At 43.7% G+C, this 24,438-nt stretch overlaps 2 protein-coding genes across 5 annotated transcripts in view; one reads left to right on the forward strand and one right to left on the reverse strand.

Moving 5' to 3' along the window:
* The window catches only part of LOC147020168 (SCAN domain-containing protein 3-like), a 60,564-nt gene extending 38,285 nt beyond the window's left edge, over positions 1-22,279 (forward strand). Inside the window, exon 2 of the mRNA XM_085895248.1 lies at positions 20,693-22,279. The gene's annotated coding sequence lies outside the window, so the exon portion shown is untranslated. The remainder of the gene's footprint in view (positions 1-20,692) is intronic.
* The window catches only part of LOC147020169 (kinesin light chain 1-like), a 114,140-nt gene that overhangs the window by 32,734 nt on the left and 56,968 nt on the right, over positions 1-24,438 (reverse strand). For all 4 annotated transcript variants that reach the window (XM_085895243.1, XM_085895245.1, XM_085895246.1 and 1 more), the window contains 5 exons: positions 11,392-11,635; positions 11,015-11,102; positions 10,166-10,267; positions 6,070-6,243; positions 5,851-5,950 (listed from right to left, as the gene is read on the reverse strand). In XM_085895243.1, the coding sequence (XP_085751369.1) occupies positions 5,851-5,950; positions 6,070-6,243; positions 10,166-10,267; positions 11,015-11,102; positions 11,392-11,635 (708 nt within the window). The remainder of the gene's footprint in view (positions 1-5,850; positions 5,951-6,069; positions 6,244-10,165; positions 10,268-11,014; positions 11,103-11,391; positions 11,636-24,438) is intronic.

Here is a 24,438-nt window from a genome sequence, read left to right on the forward strand (position 1 = left end):
ATCCCTCCTTTATTTTGGCACTTAGCTTCGGGTCCAGGAGTGAGTTTCAGTAGCTTGAAAGTCACCAAACCACTTCATCACTGTGCAGGAAGATGCACCCAAAATGGCATGTCACCGCTCTCTGGGCGGGCAAACGTACTAGAGGTAATTCGGGCTACGATATTTGATGCCAGGGCTCAGAGACCGCCATGCAGATTTTTGCATCGATCGTCCTCACCGTCTCTTTCCCCCGATAGCTTGACACGAGGCTTCGAGGCTGGTCCCACACGATTCAGCCCAACAGTCGATGACTAGCGTCTTGCTCCGTCACGTGGGCAAATTCACAGCAGGACACAAGAATTGCTGCTGTATTTTGTCGTGTCCAGACGTAGCCAGCCAGTGAGACCCTTCCACTCAATTGCATCCTTTCATCAATGTCCTCCTCGTTCTCCTTTCAGAACACCGATTCTATCTCAATCTAGGTCTGGCCGCCACAAACAGCGCAAGCGTGTTCTCTTTTCCCGCAATGAGCAGCTTCCCCGTTTTCTTCCAGAGATGCGCTCTTCTTCCTCTTACTAACGTCAAGCCAATCATTCATCCACTCCAGGGGTGTGGTTCGGCAGGGTAACCCCTGGAGGCAGGCTTTCTGCCTGTTTGGACGTTCTCGGTAGTTGTTGTTTTAGGGACGGTATCCCCTTTATCGCCAGTCTTGAAATACAAAAACATAGGGAAAAGATCACAGGGGCAATTACAAACTGGGAGAAATTATCCTTAATCTCTGCCTAATTACCACAGCACCACCCCCCCCCCCCCAAGTGGTGATAAGTAACACTTAAGCTCACAGTTTCCACAATTAATTTGCATCAAGATGTCTCTTAAATGTCCACGGACCAAGCAACTTGATACAGTCCGATCTCTCCTGTGAAATTCCTCCATTTACCCCACAAACATAATACCATGGAAACCTGACATTTATGCATTCGACATTTGCAGACCCCGCATATTCGCCATTTATAAAATGAGACCTGCTTCTACATTTATGGCCACTGTGAATTGGCTATTTGTAGTTTTTGTGGGCACAAAAACCATCTCCCACCAGCCACGCACATAAAACAGTTCTAAAACCATCTCCCACCAGCCACACATAAACCACCTTCAGCCACACCTACACAATATTCCACCAGCCTCACATGTAAACAGTTCTAAACCCATCTCTCACCAACCATGCATAAAACACCTTCATGTGCGCATAAACAATTACCCACCAGGCACACGCAAAATACAGCTCGAAAACCATCTCGTACCAATTGCACAAAAAGCACGTCAACATGCGCATAAACCATTCGCCGCAAACAGGTCACCCCACCCACCACTCCTCGATCTACCCACAATTCCTGCATGGCTACTTATGTGCAGCGTGTCAGGTCAGGTGAGGTCAGGTCAGGTATGGAAGCATGCGCCAGAGCAGCAAATCGCTGCGTCCACTTTCCGCCAGAACTCAAGGGGCCTCCGTCTTGCCATCCCCCAAGCAGATGCTTGGCCAATCCCCATCTCAAGGAGATGCTGATAAACCTGCTGCAAACACGAGGCACATGGTCAGCCCATTGGCATCTTCCACGCACGAGGGTCCCGTGCCAAGAGAATCTGGTGAGCAGGATTAGCATTAGGAGAAAACGAGCCACATGTCCATACAGCCGCAGCTGATGCTCACAGACTATGCAGGTAACAAATCTCATTTGCGTCTATCTCAGCAACCGCTCGTTGGACACAAAGTCCGACCAACGATAGTTAAGGTTTCTCCGAAGAGACCTGGTACCAAGGGAATTAAGTCTCCGTATCAGATCTCTGGTCAAAGTCCAAGTCTCACATCCGCAGAGCAAGACTGGAAGCACAAAGGACCTGAAGACTCAGACTTTCATCGTTCTCCATAGGTACCAACAGTGCCACACCCCATGATCCAGTGAATCCATGACTCCCCAGTCCCAACCCAGACGTTGATTAACCTCTGACTCACAGCCAGCAGAGACATGAATCTCTCCTTGACCTCAACATCCTCACTACAAACAGGTACAGACAAGATAGCAGCATCGAAGATGTCATTGAAAGCCTGGATCTTTGTTTTGACCCAGGAAAACCATAATCCCAGTGGCTCAGACTCCTCATTCTGCATCTCGAGGGCACCCAAAAGAATATCCAGTCTCCGCAAAGATGACTGCATCATCTGCAAAATCAAGGTCAGAGATCTTGACATTCCCAAACAATGCACCGCAGCTTGACCTCTCCGACATCCTCCCCAGAATCCACTCCATACAAACACTGAAAAGTGTGGGGGAAAAGTACACACCCCTGACAAACTCCAGTATCAACTGGAAATAAGTCAGAGATGGCACCACCACATCTCACAGCACTGTCAGTACCAGAGTATAGGTCAGACATCAGATTGATCAGCTTTGGTGGGACCCCACGAAGACTAAGAATCCTCCAGAGGGCATCCCGATTCATTGAATCAAATGCTTTGCAGAGATAAACAAAGGCTGAAGCAGCCCCTACCAAAACTTTTGTCTGTGCTTGGTCAGGTGAGGACCCAAAGGACAAGGATTCGGTCAGTCATTGACCTCTTTGGTGTAAAGACTGACTGCTCTGGGCATTGGTGCTCAAGCAGATGGTGGCAAACCCGATGAAGAATTATCCGAGCAAAGACCTTGCCCGGCACTCAGAGCAGCATCACTCTCGGTAGTTGTTGCCGTCCTGGCGATCATCCTTCCCTTTCCAGAGAGGGACAACAAGGCCCCTCTTCCAGTCAGTTGGGATGATGCCTGTGTTCCAGGCAGAGCACAGAACTGCATGCAATAACACGAGTGCAGCATTTCAACCAGCCTTGAGAAGTTCAGCATGGATGCCACAAACCACAGGAGCTTTACACCATTTCAACTGGTTCACCACAGCCTGTGTTTCCACAAAAGAAGGTGGATCACAGTTGATTGGAGGGATGGCAACATCCCTGACATCCAAATCAACAGCTGGTGGATGTGCCTGGTCATCACTTCTGACTCCTTTGTCAAGAGCCCTCCACCCTCCGCTCTAACTGCAATACATGGAGGGATGGGCTTGGAGGAACGCAACACGCGAATTCCCCTGAAAGCAAGACGAGAATCACTTGACCACAGTTGATGCTCTACTCCCTCACAGATTCTTTGCATATCGGCCTCCTTGTCCACCCTCAGCGCACGTACAGTTTTACGCCTCAACTCCCTGAACACCTCAGTTCTGGCATTACGCTTGGCACTGCGACTTGAGTCAATGGTATCCAGTGACCCTTGAGAGACAAAAATATTCTTCATCCTCTGGTGAGTTCCAACACATCCACCGGCAACGTCAAGGGTGGTGGTCTTGAAGGCACTCCACAACTTTTCAGGATTCCCCAAAGCAGTCAAGACCCCCAAAATCCCCACTCAGCCTGTTCGCAAACTCCTCAGCTTCCCTGTCATCATTGAGCTTGCCAACATCCAGCCTTGGCTGTGATGTTACCATTCTCCCAGATTTAAGCTGCAACTTCAGAGTTGCTACTATAAGTCTGTGGTTGGTATTGAGGAATTGAGCATGCTGGTAGACCCTGCAGTTCTGGATCATCCTCCAACGACCATCAACGAGCATGTGGTCAATCTCCTTTGCCACACCACCAGCATCGGAATACCAAGTCCAGTGATGAGCCTGTGGGCGCTGAAACCATGATCCAGCCACATTAATTCCATGACTTCTTGCAAAGTCAAGGAACTTGGTACTATTCTGGTTCACAGTTACGCCTCAACTCCCTGAACACCTCAGTTCTGGCATTACGCTTGGCACTGCGACTTGAGTCAATGGTATCCAGTGTCCCATGGGGACAAACACATGTTTCATCACTATCCCTGTCAGCTCCAGTCGATGCAATATTATCCCCCAAGACGAGAAGACTCTCGCCTGGGGCACTGATCAACCACAGACTCGAGCGTGGCACAGAATGCATCCTTCACAGTGAAGTCACTCACCTCAGTCAAAGCATACACAGCAAAAACAGCCACTATCCGGTGTCGAACCTCAGAGAGAGTTGCAATACCAATGTTCAAATGTTTGAGTTCAGATGACAACAGACACAGGTGATCATCCTCTCTTAGGGATAGGACATTCCAGGCACCCACCTGAAGGGACCGCCTCAGGTTAACCCAAGGAGACTGCCGTCTGGTGGACGACACCTCAGCACACACTACCGCAATTTGATCCAGGAAGGTTATCCCATGGTTTTCCTACCGTCATCAAAGAGGAGGGGTCCGGAAGGATTTGCCCCAATCCCGTCATACGTCGAGCTGCCCTGTGGAGGGCAGCTACACAGGAGGTACTCCCACAGAGTGGGTTTTCAATTTTCTTTGCGGTTTTCTTGTGTTTTGCGGAGTGAAGGGTTTTTACGGTTGCCGGAGTGCAAATCCTGCCACCAACCTCCTCAAAAAAGTAATCCAACTGCAGGAGGATGTCCGCAGACACAGTTGGGCACGAGATATGAATGGTCGTTGGCTCACAAGGAGCTCCTCCGCCCTTTGACAGGTTTTGTTTTTAATCCTGCTGGGTGTCCATATCATACACCTTCCTCACAAGAAAAGCTGGTAGGGGAGACAGTTTAGTCGCCGACAACCTGACTAAGTGTGTCTTGGGTCTTATTCTTTCTTCTCGTCCCGCTGCATTGGCCTGCTGTGATTCCTCACGCTCGTGGACTTTTTGCACTCATTGTTCGATCAGGGTCCTAAGTGCAAGAAATACTTTATTCTCTGCAGACCTGGATAAAATCACAAGCTGGTCAAACACTTGGAATATGTCTTTCAATCCTGACAAATCTCACACCCTCACCCCGTCTCTCCGAAAAGACCGTCTGGAAAACCACCCCATCGACTTTCTCAACAATCCCATTGAAGAAGTCCTTTCATTCAAGCTTTTGGGTCTCACAATCTGCCACAATCTTTCCTGGGAAAGCCACATCTCCAAGTTGGCCTCCAAAGCCAGTCGCCAACTGGGCATCCTATGTCATGCAAAATCCTTCCTTGACACACCTGAGCTTCGAACCACTTACAAAGCTTTCATCCGCAGTTTGATGGAGTACTGCTCCTCCTCCATCTGGGGTAGTGCTCCTGCTTCACACCTAGTTTGACCATGTTGTGGAAACCATGGCTTTTAGGATCAATGGTATCTCCCACAATGAAGCTGAGTCTTTGGGTCTCTCAGTCTCTCACCGGAAGCAGGTCGGTGGTCTTTCTGTCTTCTACCGTCTCCTTTCTGGCCTTGCCCTCCCTGCTCTGTCTGTGATCTGTCCTCCCTACATTTCCTCAGGGAGCTAAAGGACCACCAAAAAACCCCTTCTGGTGAAACTGCCAAAATCAAGAATCACTGCTCACCTTCACTCTTTCATTCCTTTTTCCCACCTCTTTAACAAACTCCAACACTCTCTTCAATCCCACTTTTCCCTTCAAGTCTTCAAAATAGCTGTTCACCACCATCTCATATCTTCCCCTATTCAAAATCGTGAACTATACGATCCCCGTTAAACCGCCCCAAACCCGACTCCTTCAAATTTCCTGTTTTCCTTCCTGAAACTCCCTGTAGTACCCCATGTTTACCCCGTGTACCCCGCCCCACCCCTCTCCCTTCCACAGATCTCCTATTGTCTCTGTTGCCCACTATTTTGTGCTTCCCTCTCCCACCCTCTTGTCTCCTGCCTTGCTATACGTTTCTGTGTATTAGCTCTTACATGAGCCTCGACATAGTATACCAAAAACAAAAGAAATACCGATACAAGCAATCAACAGGCCAACAACAGGACAACAACAGGCTGCTTGCTATGCATACCCTCAATGTTTCCAAACGTTTTCTCATGCATACTGGTGAGAACCTCTTTGTAGAGAATTTCTGCCTCCTTGTACTTTCCCTGCTTCAGGTAACAAGATGCCTAAAAGAGAGATGGGGAAGACAAAAGTACATGACAGTGACTTGCAAGGATTACATCTCTATGCTATGGAAAAGATAGTGCGTCGAGTTAGAAAGCATCCATGGAAGTGTGTTTTGTACGAGATTGTTCTTTGTCTTCGCCACATTGGGGTCATCGGAAGTTAGTTGGGCTTCGTAGATGTCCAGCGCACGCTTGTAATAGTGTTCCACCTCTGGAAACTTGCTTTGGTTGAGGCAAAGAAGTGCCAGATTGTTCAACTGCTTTGCCACATCTGGTTGATCTTTGCCAAGAACCTACAGAAACAAGGATGAAGAACCAAAACAATTCTGATGAACAGAATGTCTCAAGCTGTCATTTATTTCACTCAAAACCTCATTTATTGAGGTGCATTGCAAGATTGTAAATGTTGTGGTTGATTAGCAAGAAATGACAAAAGACGTATTAAAAAAAATGAGGCCATCAATCCTACGACACCGTTTTATGTTCAGTCCCCATAAAATGGTAGGGATAGCAATGTCTGGAAAGGCAGCAGCATACTCACAGCATCCAAAGTTTCAATCAGAACTATTGATGTAAGATTACAGCCTTTACACACCACACAAACACACCAGCACACAAAACAAGCCCTGGAGAGAGTCTGCAATCTCCGATTGCTCTGCCTAGTTTGTAATTGGTTGGTAACCGTACACGTTTATCGACAAGTCATAACGTGGCATTTAAAAACATGGTGAAAAGAAAAAAAAACAATAGTGATGAAACAGAAAACACTTCTAATCTTTATATTTTTGTTAAAGTGGCAATGGCAAATATGTTGCTATTGTTGTATATGTTGTTGCAATATGCTATGCATATGTTGTTGCAATAATGTTACAATAATGTCAGGCTTACGAAAAACGAAAAAGCATACAGTGTCAGAATGAGTCAGTATGTTGTTTTGTCAAGTACCTACTTGTAAAGCTGTTTTTAAAAAGTGTAATTCCTCTCGATATTTGTGTTGTGAAGTTTTTAGACCTTGTGAAACTTTTGTTTGTCATATGACAGGTTAGACTTTTGTTGTTGATTGTGAATGTTTGTTGGGATGGAAATGTTGTTGTTGTTGTTCATCTTTCGGCTGCTCCCGTGAGGGGTTGCCACAGCGGATCATCAGTTATGATCCGCATACTGATTTGGCACAGGTTTTACGCCGGATGCCCTTCCTGACGCAACCCTGGTCGCCTCTTACGACACAGGGATCAGGATTTGGGTTTCGCCATGATTCCGGGCTGCTCTACACCCTACCCAGTGCAGAGCCCCCGTCCTCAAGCGATCCTCCAACCCAAGCCTCAGAGTAGCCGGATTACAGGCGCACGCCACTACGCCCGGTTGTTTGTTGGGATGGAAATCAAAGTACATTATTTATCTTCTCACTTATGGAGATTATGGATTGCAATATGTTGGTAAACATTCTCAATATTTACATCAACATTTGAAGAGAGAAAGGTCTGCTGTATTATCTGGTATCAAGACATATTTATATAATCATGTCAATGAAGTTGGGCATGATTTTAGCAGTTGTTTTATTCAAATTATCGACTCAGATCATGTTAATGATTTTGATAATAAAGAGGAGTGTAATGTTGAGGTAGGACGCAAAGAGGACTTTTGGATCAGGACACTATGTGCGATCTATCCTTTGGGCCTTAATGACAGGGGACAAGGACCTGAGTCAGTTTTTCAAGGTAATATTTTCGGTAATATCTATCTATAATTCCAGCAATCTCTGTGTGTGTCTGGTTTGTGTGTGTGACCGCTGTTTCCCGATAACCACTGGTCCGATCTAATTGAAACTTGCCAAGGTATATTGCTGGGGACCTGAGGATGTGCCTTTTCAAGGTTTGATATTAATCGGACAAGTGCTTCCCAAGTTATGGCCATTTATTTACCAACCAATGGGAAGACACGTTGTTGCGTGGGCGTGGCCGATGGGGAAGGGAACCTCAGCCGCGTTCCCCATTACGGTTACAACGTACGGGCTTCCGGAGAGTGATGACTTCGTGTATTCTAATAATTTCTCGATTTCTTATGCGCATTTATAGATAAACACAATGGCCCAAGTTATGATCGTTTTCATATTAGACGGTGTATAAATTTCGGGAACATCAGAGTGCTGGTATGCTCCGAACCAGGAAGTACATTTTTTCTCTCTCTTCTCTTCTCTTTTTCTTTGCCACGACATTGCGAAAAGGTAAAATACGTTGGTGCTAATTGAATAATTGGGTATTAAAAATAAATTGCGAATAATCGTAACTGCGAATAATATCGAACTTCCGGGTCACGCACGTACGGGCACGTGAGAGCGAAGAAACGGCCTGTGTGGTTTATTTATTTATTATTATTATTATTTTTTACGGGCATGTACTAGTAATTAGAAATGAACAGAAGAGAACCAACATCATAAATATATGTGGAAAAATTATGGGCCCAGACCAGAAATCAAACCTAAGTCCTCTGGCAAACCATAGCAGTGCTCTGCCATCTGAGCTATCTGGGCTGAGCAACGCAATTCTTCCACATATACAAGTCCACATATATTTATGATGTTGGTTCTATCATGTTCATTTGTAATTGTAATACTACGCCCCCGTGGTGTTTATTAGCAGACATGGATGTGTTGCCCCACAGGGGAAGACCCTCTCGTGAGCAGGCCCTCACTGCTCCTTTGGTTGGCAGCGAGTGCCCCGGAAGCAGTGGGGGAAAGAGAGTGGCACTTGTCTATATACTCTTCATTATCTTAAATACCTACGTCACTGAATAAATATATCGATCAACTTGAACAAAGTTCAAGCCCCACCTGCCTGCGTTTGACCCCACGTTGTCATGCGGTGCCTTGGGTGGTGGCTCATCCGCTGAAAATATGCACTTTTTTTTCCCCCGACGTTTCCCCTTTTTGTTTGATCTGCTTTCATTTTATGACCAGTCACTTCAACATCTTGCTTCATGTAAAAAATTAAACGTTTTGGTTTCCTAAAGTTTCTTCATCCATTTTGTTGGAGTGCTTGCTTGAGCGCTTAAGCCACTTGGCGAGCACTCTTCAAACTTTGACCTCTACAAGCGTCCATGGCAATACCGCAGCTAGTTCTCAATCTCTGGAGTTAGGAAGGCAAAATAAATTAGAGGATTAGAATGAGTAAAAAATATTTTCAGTGGTTACAAAGCAATGAATCACCAAATCATGGCAGGATAAACGAGAGGTACATACACTCACTCTAGAATGTATAGCCTGCGTTTGAATCCCAACCTATCTATAAATTGTCATCCCAGTGTTTTACAGGCTGGGTGATCCAATGTGTGTGCCGTCGCTTGGATGGATGTTAAGCTGGGCGTCAAATCTGACAGAATCCTCCCTCTCCCTCTCTCCAACCCTCTCCCGATCTCACCCCTGTTCCTCCCTCTCCCCCGCCTCTCTCACCAAACCGTCTCCCCCGCCTCTCTCACCCAACCCTCTCCCCCTCTCTCCCAAATCTATATCTCTATGCATATCACCATGTACATATATATCTATATCTATATCTATATCTATATCTATATATATATATATATATATATATATATATATATATATCTCTATCTCTATCTCTATCTCTATCTCTATTTCTATCTCTCTCTCACTCTATCTCTCTCTCTCTCTTTCTCTCTCTCTCTCTCTCTATCTCTCTCTCTCTCTCTCTCTCTCTATATATCTATATCTCTCTCTCTCTCACTCTCTCTCTCTCTCTCTCTCTCTCTCTCTCTCTCTCTCTCTCTCTCTCTCTCTCTCTCTCTCTCTCTCTCTCTCTCTCTCTCTCTCTCTCTCTCTCTCTCTCTCTCTCTCTCTCTCTCTCTCTCCCCCCCTCCCTCCCTGTTCCTATCAGTGTCCATTGTGCTGAAAAGTTATTGTGCACTTATTTTGTCTATTTACTCTTCATTACTTTAAATACCTCCATCAGATCCCCCCATAATCACCTCCTTTCTTATGTAAAATCCAGATTATTAAGAAGCATACTGAATCATGAAAAAGAACAGCACATGATAGCTGCAGGAATTGTATTCACAAAGATTGAGCACTAAAACGAGTTTTCAATACTGGGGATAGATCAGAACTCACCTGCACACCTGAAGTTTTGTGACACGCTTGCCATGATTAAACTTTAATGCAATCTTCCCTCCCCCAACCTTGCCATTAAGTGCAGTCCCCACCTTTTCTCGTATTTCCAAAGCTCTTTTGCACAGTGGTTCTGCTTCCTTGTATTTTCCACGCTTGCCATACAAAACTGCCAGGTTATTTAGAGTTGCTGCCACCTGACAGGGAAAGCAAGATGGTATATCAAAAAGTTCAGGGTCTGGCTATGACACAACAAAGAGAAATTTTCAGTTGGTAGGCCATGGCTTAGCATGGTGCAATAGAAATAATAACAAGAGCAAGAATTGCTTTGCAATATATGTCCCCTACTGATGTGATATTTTCTAAGTCCAAAAAAGGCATAGCATCACTGAAAAATTAACGAAACACCCTGAAACTCGAACTTGTTCTGTAACTTATCATAATAAAGCCATGCACCAAGTTTCAGTTGAATATGTTAAAGGTTTGGGGAAAGAGTCTGAAAAACCACAGGTGGGACAGATAGATGGACGAACAGACGGACACCAAATCTAGAGTTCCCTCCAGTGAAACCGGTAGAGGACAAATTAGAGGAATAGCGAATGTGAGTATGGTTGTGGCAGGAGCACTGGACTGACATTTTAGAGGTAACAGTATTCTCTTAAGGGAGTAGTATTGAAGATTTGGTTTCTTAGTTTGTCTCAGAATGATCACAATGATCAAATTGCTCTCTGATTGTTAATTAAAACTTGATGAGTCATTCACAACTTTTAGGGTTGTGCCTTCCCCACTTCATCTGGTCTGCATGAGTTATAACTTCTTCTTCATGCCCTGATGGTAACTTGAGATGAGTATTAAAATATTGCCTGTAAGAAGGCAGCAGCACCACTCACAAAAAAGCAAAGAGAAAGAAAGAGAAAGAAAGAGAATGAAGAGGTGACACTCACAGCTGGGTGGTCTCGACCTAGTGTCTTCTCCCTGATGGCCAGAGCATCATTTAGCAAGTTCCCAGCCTCTTTGTACTTGTTCTGATCCCTGGCACAGCACAGGTACTATTGCCCATGTAGTAATTACTAGCATGTACAAATTACTGGCATGATGATACAGCATTAAATGTTATAAACCATAAAGCTTCAAACAATCATCTTCAGACAACATTAATTTCCCACATTTTGACTAATATTTCTTTGAAAAATTGGTGAAAACACATTTAGTTATTTTAGAGCTGATTTACTTCCAGCTGGTCCTCTGACAGTACATATTTGCACTTTCATCAAACATAATTTGTTTGGAGGATACCCAATAGCATCTGCAAGAGCACAACCTGTAGACAAGTGCAAGAATGTTGAGCATGGTGGCAACATCTGGATGATCATGCCCTGAGGTCCTCTCTAGGTCATCCAAGGCTTGCTTGCAGAGTGGAACAGCCACCTCGTAGCGGCCTTGCGATGCATACTGAATTACGAGGTTATGCAATGTGCGTAGACGTGCTGGAACCTCATAGCCACCCTGCTGAGCCGCCACTGCACCAGCCATGGCACTTGACTTCCCAGTGCAAGACCGAGTGGCTGCAGGAACAGAAAATGCACAGAGAAAGTGCGAGTCCTGTCTAGTACCACAGACCAGCACACCAAATTGTGCAATGTTTGACTAAAATTACAACAATTTACCACTGTCAACCACTCTTGGACCACTATTTGGATTTACAGCTTCCTTCGCTTAACAAAATGGCCCTCCCAATACTTTAGAACGGATGCCAACACGCTCATACATTTCACTAAGATTCCATCACATTGATTGAAAAAGAAACACTCATCAATTTTATAACTCCCCACAGTAATACATGCCATGTTCAATGCTTTAAAACTCCCACAAAGTTCCATGATTCAATGCAGTTTTGAATTCTCTCCACTCTTAGGTTGGCAACTTATCTCAGTTACACCCTTATCTCCTTATCCCATGCATCTTAATACAGCACTCTAGTAAGATACAAGTCCAGGGGTTTCCTTATTTTTTGGAGTAGAAGGCTACCATTAAAAAGTAGCAGGTTACCATCACCGCAAGCGAAGCGAGCGCAGCTGTATGGCCGTGGTCCAGGGCCCTAGGCGGGCCCTGGAAGCCAGAGGATCCCAGATGGCTGGACAGGCATTCTAGCATGATTTCTGCCATGAAATAGTTCTCATATTATCATGCTGTTCGGGTGGAAAACTCCACAAAAACAGGTGGTTAGGCCTATACTGGACGTGGTTGCATTAACATACTGACTGACTGGTTGACTGAAATGCAGCTATACTGTATAGTTAGTTCAAGCAGCTTTTAAACAGGGTTCATTAATTTAAGGCCATGGTTTAGGGCACACCAAGGTGTCTGGAAGATGGAGTATCCAAGCACTTTAAATGAGAGGCATTTTAGCAACATTTGGGCCACACCTTAGTTCTTAATAGGGAGATGATACTGCACATTGTGGAGTACAGTGAGCAATCTGAAGTAAGTGTGTTACATAATAATAGTGTAGATGAACTAACATTCATTAAGGAAACCATATTCCATTTCACTTCTGTGAGTGTTCAGGGTTTGCTGTATGAATGCTGTGAGCACGAAGGATTAGATTATTATAATAATGTTGGGTAAAATGTGCAAACCAAACTATTAACACTGCAAATTCTGTATACATCAGGATCTAAAGTTTGATTGAAGTAATAGACTTATCGTGATATTATTTAATTCCAGTAATCAAAGAAGTGTGATATTTTTGATATCTATACAGAACATTCTCAGAGTTATACTCATCTTGCATTTCTGCTGTCAAACCAATGACAAACTCAGATGCAGGTAAACAATATTTCAATCAATCTTTAGTGTTAAAATCAAGTCCTTTGGGAATCTGAGTCACTATATATGTTTTATAGAAAGAAAAATTAATTAATAAATGAGATTTCACATTCAAAAAGTTTATTAGATATTTTTGTGCTGCAAACATTCCACATCCTCAACTTTCAAAACAATGTTGTCCAAATTTCAGGATCAAAGTAGCTATGAATTCACAGTCTATTTTCAGTTGCAAACATATCCAACATCTTTATGATATTATTCTAGCAGGAATGAACAAATGACATTATATGTAATTGAATAATCAATGATTGAAAGTTAGTAAACTTAAAATGTATTTGGGATGAAGAAACGTTCCCTCGCAAAGAACAAATTGTATATGTTCTGTGTAAATTCTTGAAGCTGATATTTACAGTTCTGTTTAACAGTGTTTAACCTATAGTCAATTAGCAAGTTAAGCAACACAATTGGGGTCACTGTCACTCTCAGATGAAATGTCTTCGACATTAAATTGTCGCACTGCTTCATTTTCAGTCAGAGGGGACAATTCTGATTCGACAGGCAAGTCATCAGTCAAGAGAATTTGGGGACATGCAAACGAAGTTGATGGTACACTAACAAGTCGTTGATTTGGGAGCTTCCGTCGAGGTTTTTGGCTACACCAGTCAAGTACACATTGTCGGATAAGGAGTTCGGCATCATTTGAGCCAACTGGAGGACCATTGATTGAGATTGTCAACAAGGCATCCAGCATGTCATTTTTCATTGCTGACCTCATTCTTGACTTAATACGCTGAAGGGCGCTGGCTCCCCGTTTTGGCCATGCATTGGAAACTGGCAGACATACAAATATGTTCAAGCTCTACCATTTTGGGGTAAAAGTGCTTGTCCTCCTGTTTCTTCGATAAGATTTGTTTACGTACCCATTCTGTTGGTGTGAGGTTAGATTTTAACGAAAGTACTTCAGCCGGCACATTTTCCATGAATTTAATTCAAACTTAAAATTCTGCCACTCAGCAACAACTTTCTGCTGACCAGCTTTCTCAAAAAACTGACCATCAAGTAGGTCAATGTAATCTGCACCATACTCTGAAAATCCATGGTCATCAGCTTCAGGTACTGAAAAAAAATAAAAATAAAAATAAAAAAAATCGGCGCTGAAGTAGGCGCGACCTTTGACATTTTTTTTCTGAGTAGACGGCTGCGGGTCGCCGGTAACCGGCTTCTAAGGAAACCCCTGCAAGTCCGTGTCAAAGTTGGTTCCTTTCATGTTCGAAGCAGGCTCGGTTGTCCCGGTTGTCGCACAAAGTGACGTACGACTAGCCGGCCGCATTATGAGTCCCAAGAGGGTGATCCTCATACCATCGAAGCAAGCAGATGAATCTGTGTCTATTACTCAAAGTTAGGGATCACACTGCACCCAGCGATGCTTTGGGAGGAGGATGAGCTTGGCCTTTTTGTCGATGTGCCCAGCGAGGGTTCGTCTGCTTGGATGTAGGCTCTGTGATACCCGCAGAATTGCGTTGGTTCCTCGTGAACTCACCTGGTCAACCTGCTGGGTTAACCCACATCCGCAAATATGTAATGGGTTTGACTTGGGGCTGTGGGCAACGTGCACACTCTGCCGTGGTGCACCCACAGCCGTCGCAGCCTGATCCTTGCCATTCACAGCTCACTTTCACAAAATGAACTTGGTCGCATACTACCGGTCAAAGTGCCAAGCACTCCACTGGAGCTCGCCTCTGGTTCACATCACAGTCCCTTCTTCTCTCGAATTGCTCACTGCTCACCTTATTGAACACAAGGCAAATCCAAAGCCAGATGACAAAAGGTCTGCATTCCTGGCCTGACCAAAGGCTTGACCATTGGTCCGGAGCAGCATGTCCCATAATTCCTTCTCCCAGTTCGTTTCTCTTTCATATAGAAATATAGTGGTCAGGTTATTGGGACATTCTAGCCTTAACAAAGCTGTCCTCAAAGCAATTCTGACATTCCAGCACGCTATTGAGCTCCACATATGCAGGCAGCTGTCTGCATCGGTGCACTTTCACACAATGACTACAATGTTTATTTCAATTTAAGTTGCCTTTTCGACAGAACGCCTCAACATTTCCAATCATGGAGTATATTACTGAGCTGTAAGAGGGTGGTGCAAACTGCAGGGTGCCAGATGAACGGGAACAATTGCCACAGAGTCTGCACACAAAACTCCTGGAGTTTCTACGCGGCACAATGCATCTGCCTGGTGGAGCCTTCCGACACGCCCCCACTTCAGGCCGTGCCCACTTCCCTCCTCGGGCCGGCTCTGTCTGTGGTACAAACTGTTTTACAGCAAGGCCATATCTCCACATGGGACAAGGCTGCATCCCGTAGAGGTGCATCCAGCACCAGGCAAAAATGCTACAGTTATAACTATAATACCAGAGTTGGTGTCAAAGCCACCAAATGCTCGCCTGTTTATACATTTATCGTTTTTAAAAGACTAGTCTAATACTATTTTTTATAAAGCATTGCAGTGAAGTCTGATCCAAATAATTTTAAAGCAATATCTGTATTTGTATATTGTAATCAGTAAAAAATAGTGTGGTAGATGAAAACATTAGAAAGGAAAAAACTTTAACGTTGATGTGCTTCAAAAAAGTTAAGTTCAAAACAGGTCAAAAATTTAAAACATTTGAAATTATTTTTTAATTTCAACTTCACTACATCAATAATATACCCCAAAGGAACCTCCATGCCAAATATCAGCATCCTAGTACACATATTAAATGAATGGCAAGCTTCTAAATAACTTGCACCAAAAACTTTAACGTTGATGTGCTACAAAAAAGTTAAGTTCAAAACAGGTCAAAAATTTAAAACATTTGAAATTATTTTTTTAATTTCAACTTCACTACATCAATAATATACCCCAAAGGAACCTTCATGCCAAATATCAGCATCCTAGTACACATATTAAATGAATGGCAAGCTTCTAAATAACTTGCACCAAAAACTTTAACATTTTCACGCTCATGTCGGGGGTATCGCGATAGCTCTCTGTTCTTCGAACAGGCGAGCTAATAAGAGAGTTGTACTCTCATATACTATAGTTGGTAACAGGTCCTATTACAGTAGTCTGCAGAGAATTACTGCAGGAAAGGATTGCTATTTTTGCCTGGGGTGGTATTTTCAATCCGATCAATATCTTTGGTCTGTCTACTAAAGTGTGAATGAGGGCCAATTAATTGCTTAGATAGATAAAGGTCTGCCGTTATTCGTTGACTTGGGAGTGCAAATGGAGTTTGGGTGTAAATAATTGCATTTCTTCTCATTTGTATTCCCACCATTTTTATTCACAATACACATTATAAATCCACTTGGTCTCTGATTGATTTGAGTGTCTTGTTCTTTAATTATAAGTTATACACGTTGGTCAAAGGACAGATTGGGTTCAGGCAATTAGCACTCAGTAGAAGACCATGCCTGCAACGGGATTGCGACTGGGTAGCCGGAAGCAAAGTTCCTACCTGAATGACTTGGGCGTTCCATTGAAGTACGGAAATGCAGCAAACAGGCCTGAACACCTGCTCGGAGCGCCCAAATTAGTTGGCCGGCATGACCGCTTTGATGCCTTTCGTCGGGATTCTGACCAGGCAACTGGGATGAGTCTCACGACGACAACAGTAGACTTGGAACCAGAACATTGGCGAAAGCCCCTCTTTCTACAAACTACTTGTAATTACTAGATGGTTCTACATCTGGAAGTAATCAAAAATTCCCAAACTCTGGTGATCTTTCCACACAGCATAAAGTCTAACTGCAATATGATAGCTTGTCTCCTTTTAATATGACAACTTTTAGAATAAACAGCTCACGTCAACGAACCTTTGATATTGAATCATAGTTATACAAGCGTTAACGTTACACTGAACCAATACACCGCTTAACAGTCATCTACAGTACCTATACTAATAAAAGTGTGTGCGTGTGTGCGTGCGTGTGTGCGTGTGTGCGTGTGTGCGTGTGTGCGTGTGTGCGTGTGTGTGTGTGTGTGTGTGTGTGTGTGTGTGTGTGTGTGTGTGTGTGTGTGTGTGTGTGTGTGTGTGTGTGTGTGTGTGTGTGTGTGTGTCTCCTCAATAACTCCAAAACCATAAAACCTAGCAGCCTGAAACTTTGCATGCATATGAAAAAAAACTCGAAGGAAGTGCAAGAGTGAAAATTTGATGTTAGAGTTAATTAAAACACATCTTTTAAGATGAGTAACAGCATTATTCAATTAATATCCTTCATTAGGTGATCCTCAGCCACCCCACTCTTTGGGTCTTAAGGCGTTTCCTGGATAACCTCGCTGGGGTCTGAAGCAGCCATGTTTTTTGGCCTGCTCAACCTTGCCCTGACTTGGAACAGGCCGCAATGATTTCTTAATGATAAAGTTCTTTTTTTCTCAATTTCCTCACTCATATTATCAAATGCCTATTCATCATAGCTACGAATTGTTGTGTACATTGCTTTTGTAAGTGCTATAGTTTCCAACTTAGGAGCTTGGAGTGATTTCATGCATTATAATGATACTAGTACGTGCCCATAAAAAAAAAAAAAAAAAATTCATAAATAAATATTCAAACCGCGAGCAACAAACAACAACCACACAGGCCGTTTCTTCGCTCTCGCGTGCCCGCACGTGCGTAGCCCGGAAGTTGGCATATTATTCGCAGTTACGATTATTCGCAATTTAGTTTTAATACCCAATTATTCAATTCGCGCCAACGTATTTTACCTTTTCACAATGTCGTGGCAAGGAAAAACAAAAAGAGAAGAGAAGAGAGAGAGAAAAAAATTACTTCCTGGTTCGGAGCACACCAGCTCACTGTGATGTTACCACAATTTATGCACCGTCTAATATGAAAACGATCATAACTTGGGCCATTGTGTTTATCTATAAATGCGCATAAGAAATCGAGAAATTATTAGAATACACGAAGTCATCACTCTCCGGAAGCCCGTACGTTGTAACCCGTAATGGGGAACGCGGCTGAGCTTCCCTTCCCCCATCGGCCACGCCCACGCAAGAACATGTCTTGTCATTGGTTTGGTAAATAAATGGCCATAACTTGGGAAGCACTTGTCCGATTAATATCAAACCTTGAAAAGCCACATCCTCAGGTCCCCAGCAATAAATCTGGCAAGTTTCAATTAGATCGGACCAGCGGTTGTCGAGAAACAGCGGTCACACACACACACACACACACACACACACACACACACACACACACACACACACACACACACACACACACACACACACACACACACACACACACACACACACACACACACACACACACACACACACACACACACACGCACACATACACTGCTGGAATTATGGATACATGATTTTCCACGATGTACTCTCACGGACTAATTAAAGTATATCATCAAAATATTATTTCGATTTTGATGATTGGATATCGTCTGGACTAAATAAGTATTGACATTTGTTATAAAATCTGATAATTTAAAGAAATAATAAGTCTTATAACCAAGCCGATATACCAAATTACTTTAAGCAAGCAAGGCAATGTTCCCTCCTCCATACATGCACAAGAAAATGTGAAATTTCCAAAGCATTAAACTTATCTTTTTCTACTGTGTGGAGAATTATATTGTGAACAAAAAAATTTAGGAAAGTGGCAAAATTAACCAACCTTATTGAGCTATATGATTTAATGCATTCACTGCAAGAACTCACGCACTGTCCCCAAAGAGGGACTGACTATTCATAGCGTCTGTCAGATCTGTGTCCATATTTTGAGGTTTCGTGAGATGCTCTACAGGTAGTCAAAGCAAATCTGGTAAAAACGGACGTTTCAAAAAAAAGTTAGATTTTTTTGTGCGGACCGCGAACCGATGATGATACATACACATGATGATACACGAACCGACCACGAGATACATACACAGATGAGCAGGCAAAATGGTGGATTTTCTGCAATGTTTATTTCAAGGAACCAGCTTCATTGAGCGATACGATTTAATGCTTTCACTGCGAGACCTCACGACCTGTCCCCCAGAGGGACTGACTGCCTATCCATATCGTCTCCCAGATCTATATCTATATTTTTGGATGTTTTGTGATGTGCTCTACAGGGAATCAAAGCAAATGTGGTAAAAAAAAAAACGGACGTTTTAAAATAAGCTTATAACGTTTGCACGAACCTCAAACTGATGCACCACATGGCACGTGCACAGACGTGCTGGCAAAATAGCGCATTTTCTGCAATGTTTATTTCACGGGCGATTTAACTTTGCGATGTCTCCAGGGTTGTTCTGAATTAAGCTGCAACTCTTTTGTGGATAAAGTCATTTTATTTCATTAACTGCTGTATGCGCGGTGAAGACGGGCTTTAAAGTTGAAGGGATCCTTTATGGTATGCAGCGACAGCCTGGCTCACCGTTCCTTATCAACTATTAAATCGGAGTGCTTAAGCTACTTGTTGAGCACCCTTTGTTGACAGCAGTACCATGCTATGTCGTTCTGAGCGAATCGTTCACTCTCTGCAGACGCTTTTACCACGTCCCGTCGCCGTCGTCCCAAGCGACGGGTCCTTGCCCCGTCGCCCCGAGTGACTGGTCTGCGCCCCATCACCTCTAACGACTGGTCTGCACCCCGTCACCCCGAACAAGTGGTTGTGAAATAACACCCGATTTCGGAGCCGTTTGCCATATTAACAAGTTTTCTAAATTACCGAGCCAAATTTTTTTCCACCCGTCACACGCAGCTATTTATAAAGAATAATGTTTGTGAACATATCCCTGAAACGTCTATATAAATGCAATATTGTTTTTTGGTGAAAGCTACTCAAGGTTTCTGGGTTGTGTACAGTAAGTACTGTAGTTGGTAATCACACGGACTCCAACCTGCTGATTCCCGAAATCGACCAAGCACGTGTCTGTGTCTGTGTCTGTGTCTGTGTCTGTGTCTGTGTCTGTGTCTGTGTCTGTGTCTGTGTCTGTGTCTGTGTCTGTGTCTGTGTCTGTGTCTGTGTCTGTGTCTGTGTCTGTGTCTGTGTGTGTGTCTGTGTGTGTGTGTGTGTGTGTGTGGTTTCATAAAGCAGAACATATTCCTTGTTTTCTTATTTTCTGTCTGTCTGTCTGTCTGTCTGTTTCTCTTTTCCACCTCCCAAAACAGTGCAGTGCCCTCCTCCCACATCTCCTCTCTCACTCTCCCCCTCCCCTCTCTCTGTCTGTCTCTGGTCATATCCGGACGGTAACTATGTCTGAACCGTGTTTGACTCCACATGTGTCCTGGCAAAGTTTATGTTTGGACAGAAGTTTGTCTCTGGATGCGTCCGGGTGGTGTTTGTCTCCGGATGTGTCTGGTCGGTATATTTGTCTGGACAGGAGTTTGTCTCAGGGCCGTGTTTATAGTATGAGCGGTAGAAAATGGATTTCAGACATTATTTTGTTTCAATCTCCACTGTTATTCTATGCAGAATCATTTTGATGAGATGGAATGAATCGTAATTAATGCTCCACCACACATCTGCCTTCCCTTCCTCTCACCTCACATTGTCTTCCCTTCCCCCAGCCCTCCTCACTTCCCCTCCATCCTCTCCTTAACCCTCCACCTCTTCACTCTCCCCGCTCTCTCTATCCCCTCTTTAGTATAACCGTCTGTGACGCGAAGGGTGGTATTTACTAGTTTGTAAATAATTTGTGACAAAGATGAAGACGCAAGTACAGATAAAATACAATGGCAACAGAAACTGCAATTTATAAAGGACGTTTCCATGTTTTGTGTACTCCATCAGGAGTCTGGGCCTGGACAAGACTGGTAATGCACAAGAGTCCCGGATGGTGTTCCATGTTGATCCCAGCAGCATTTTTTGAAGGCAATGTGTACACACCAGCATGGTGCCATGGAGACACAAATTAATTTTTGGTGATGTTTTGATACAAACTGTGTGCAGGTCATGTATTAGAATTTTTTTTTTCTTCAGCTTATTCAGCTCTTGAGCTCCATATCATTGCAGGGAATGTATAGCATACAACCACTCTCACTTTAACAACAAAAAATGAGATCATGAATCAATTCTGGCCTGTTAATCAAATTTCTTTCGAATAATGCAAAATAATTTTGTTGGCCAATACCGTTGGCCATTGTAAAGACAAAATGTACCTTTGAAGGATTCAAGTTGATGTCTGAGAACTTGGAAGAATCTCAACCTCTTTTTATTGCCTGACAATAATGACTGCTGGGTAAATCGAATTAATGATTGGAGCATCTAAAATGATTGTTCCAGTATTTGCCAATTAAACATTTTCTTACTCCAAATCTGAATATTAAAGTACAACGTTGTCTTGTGACAAGCACAGCCATGCATTTGCCATGCTTATTTAAAGTATTTTTTTTCTCTTTGCACAACTTTCTCACGTGAACCGATGCATGTTTGTTTTGGAATTCTTTTCCAAGTGGTGACACCCATTTGTCAAAATGCTACAACATAACATAATCTCGAGATTAGAAGGGCACTTGGTAAAGCGCATACCTCCGCCACGTTATGCCTGATCCACGTGAACATAATCGGGCCCAATACATTTTTGAAATATCATGCTATACAGTACTCTGTCGATTTTGGCCCTTTGTCTCATTGGTGAAGAATCACTTAAAAAATTAAATAATTCTCGTATCCACATCCAGATTCAGATCTTCACCAAAAACGAATCAATTCATCGCTGCCACACCAAACCTGTCCACCAAGTTTTGTCTGAATCAGTCCACAACTTTTTGAGATATCCTGCACACAAACAGACAGACAAACAGGCAGAAAGGGGTAAAAGCATAACCTCCTTCACCTTCGGTAGCAGAGGTAATGATTTGCAAGTGTCATGACGAGTCATGTGATATTTCTGATTCCAGCACCTTAGATGCGAAAAGTGGATGACAAAGTTTGCCCACAGATTTTGACAGTTGACTCAGAAATCGGAAGTAGTTGGAGACTTGGAGTGAAATGTTGTTTCTCTGCTGTGCTAACATGTGCACAGACAGACAAGGCAAGTCAGTACGATTTAGGTTTTATCGCTTCCCTGCTGATAGAGACATGATAAGTGGATCGCAGCTGTGAAAAGAGAAGGGTGGATGCCAACCACCTATTCAAGACTACGCAGTGCTCAATTCATTTCTGGAACATTAAAAGATGGTAAAAAGGACATGGTTTGGTACTATAGCCTTTATTATTGTAACACCTTGTCACAGCTTCTTTTAACCCATTTCACATGCTGACACACAGACCTGGTTAATTTATATCCTTTTGTTTGTACACTATTGCATATACAGTGCCTTCAAAAAGTATTCACACCCCTTGACTTTTCACTTTTTTGTTGTGTTACAGCCTGAATATAAAATGGATAAATTTAATTTTTTGTCACCTATTTCATATTTTGTCAAAGGATCCACATAATCTACCAGTCAACACTATCTAAAAGATGGTCATCTCAGAGAGGCAGAGCATTTAGCATCATGTGGTTTTCACAATCGTTCCAGATTTGAAGAGTGCCTGACATGAAAGTTGAGCTCTGCAGTGAAAGCGTGACATTTTTTGGGGTGCACTAGAAATGAACGATGAATAGAAATATTTGGCAAGCACAGTGAAAGGACAAAAGTTAAACAAGAATGCACATTCCGGATCACATAAAGGCTTTCCATGGAAATATGGACCGATGGTCAAGGACGAAGCTTTCCATTTGGAGCAAAAACACAAGAGAGTTGTTCATTGGCAGCACTTAATAGGCAAAGCACAGTTCAATTGCCATGAGAAAACAATGCAACAGTCTATAATCAGGAATCTTGGCTAAATGATTATTTTCTATCATCTTCAAAAGTTGTTCCCTGCATTGAGCAAAGTCAGCTTCTTAGCTCAGACAAAGCTTATGTCTTTCTAGGCAATGCATTCATCCTTCAATGTCACGATGCCTTGAATGATCATTTTTTTCATTATCAACAGGTCAAGTAAGGTCAAGTATGGGAGAATGCACTGGAGCAATGCGTCACTGTGTCCACTTTCCAAAGTACTCCAGGGGCCTCCGTCTAGCAATCCCCCAGGCAGATGCCTGGTCCATCCCCATCTCCTTGAAATGCCGATCAACCTACTGCAACCACAAGGCACGTAGTCGGCCCATTGGCCTCTTCCACTCACGAGTCTCGCTCGCTCGCTCGCTGAGAGAATCTGGTGACCAGGATCAGCGTCAGGAAAACGAGCCACATGTCCTTACAGCCGCAGCTGACACTCACAGACTATGCAGGTAACAAATCTCATTTGAGTCTCTCTCAGCAACCGCTTGTTTGACACAAAGTCCGACCAGTGATAGCCGAGGATTCTCCGAAGAGAACTGAGACCAAAGGAATTAAGTCTCCATCTCCGATCCCTGGTCAGAGTCCAAGTCTCACATCAGTAGAGCAAGAATGGAAGCACCAAGGACCTGAAGACTCAGACTTTCATCCTCATGCACAGGTACCGACAGTGCCACACCCCATGATCCAGTGAATCCGTGACTCCTCAGGCACAACCCAGACGTCTATTAACCGCTGGCTCATAGCCAGCAGAGACATGAATATCACTGCCAAGGTAAGTGAATCTCTCCATGACCTCAACATCCTCACCACAAACAGGTACAGACAAGATAGCAGCATCCAAGATGTCATTGAAAGCCTGGATCTGAGTTTTGACCCAGGAAACCCATAATCCCAGCAGCTCCGACTCCTCATTCAGCACCTCGAGGGCCCCCAAAAGGATATCCAGTCTCCCCAAAGAGGACTGCGTCATCTGCAAAATCAAGGTCAGAGATTTTGACATTCCCAAACGATGTAGCGCAGATTGATCTCTCTGACATCCTCCCCAGAATCCAGTACATATAAGCGCTGAAAAGTGTGGGGACCAGTACACACCCCTAACGGACTCCAGCAACAACTGGAAATAAGTCGGAGATGGTATCACCACATCTCACAGCACTCTCAGTTCCAGAGTATAGTTCACACATCAGATTGATCAGTTTTGGTAGCACCCCACGAGGACCAAGAAAGAGAAAGATCAAGGATACAGTCAGTCATTGTCCTCTTTAGTGGAAATCCTGACTGCACTTGTCGCTGGTGCTCAAGCAGATGGTGGCGAACCCCATCAATAATTATCCGAGAAAAGACCTTGCACGGCACTGAGAGCAATGTCACCCCTTGGTTGTTGCTGCAATCCTGGTGATCACCCTTTCCTATCCAGAGAGGGATAACAGGGCCCCTCTTCCAGTCAGTTGGGATGATACCTGTGTTCCACACAGAGCATAGAACTGCATGCAATGACATGAGTACAGCATTTCCACCAGCCTTGAGAAGTTCAGCATAGATGCCACAGATCGCAGGAGCTTTAACCGGTTCACCGAAGCCTATTTCGACAAACGAAGGTGGAACACAGTTGATTGGAGGGTCAGCAATCAGGGCAGTAACACCCCTGACATCCAACTCAACAGCTGGTGGATCAGCCTGGTACAGCCGCTCAAAGTAACCAGC

The sequence above is a fragment of the Eptatretus burgeri genome, chromosome 9, assembly GCF_056783735.1.
Source record: "Eptatretus burgeri isolate ZD-2024b chromosome 9, Ebu_testis_v1, whole genome shotgun sequence".
Lineage (NCBI taxonomy): Eukaryota > Metazoa > Chordata > Myxini > Myxiniformes > Myxinidae > Eptatretus > Eptatretus burgeri.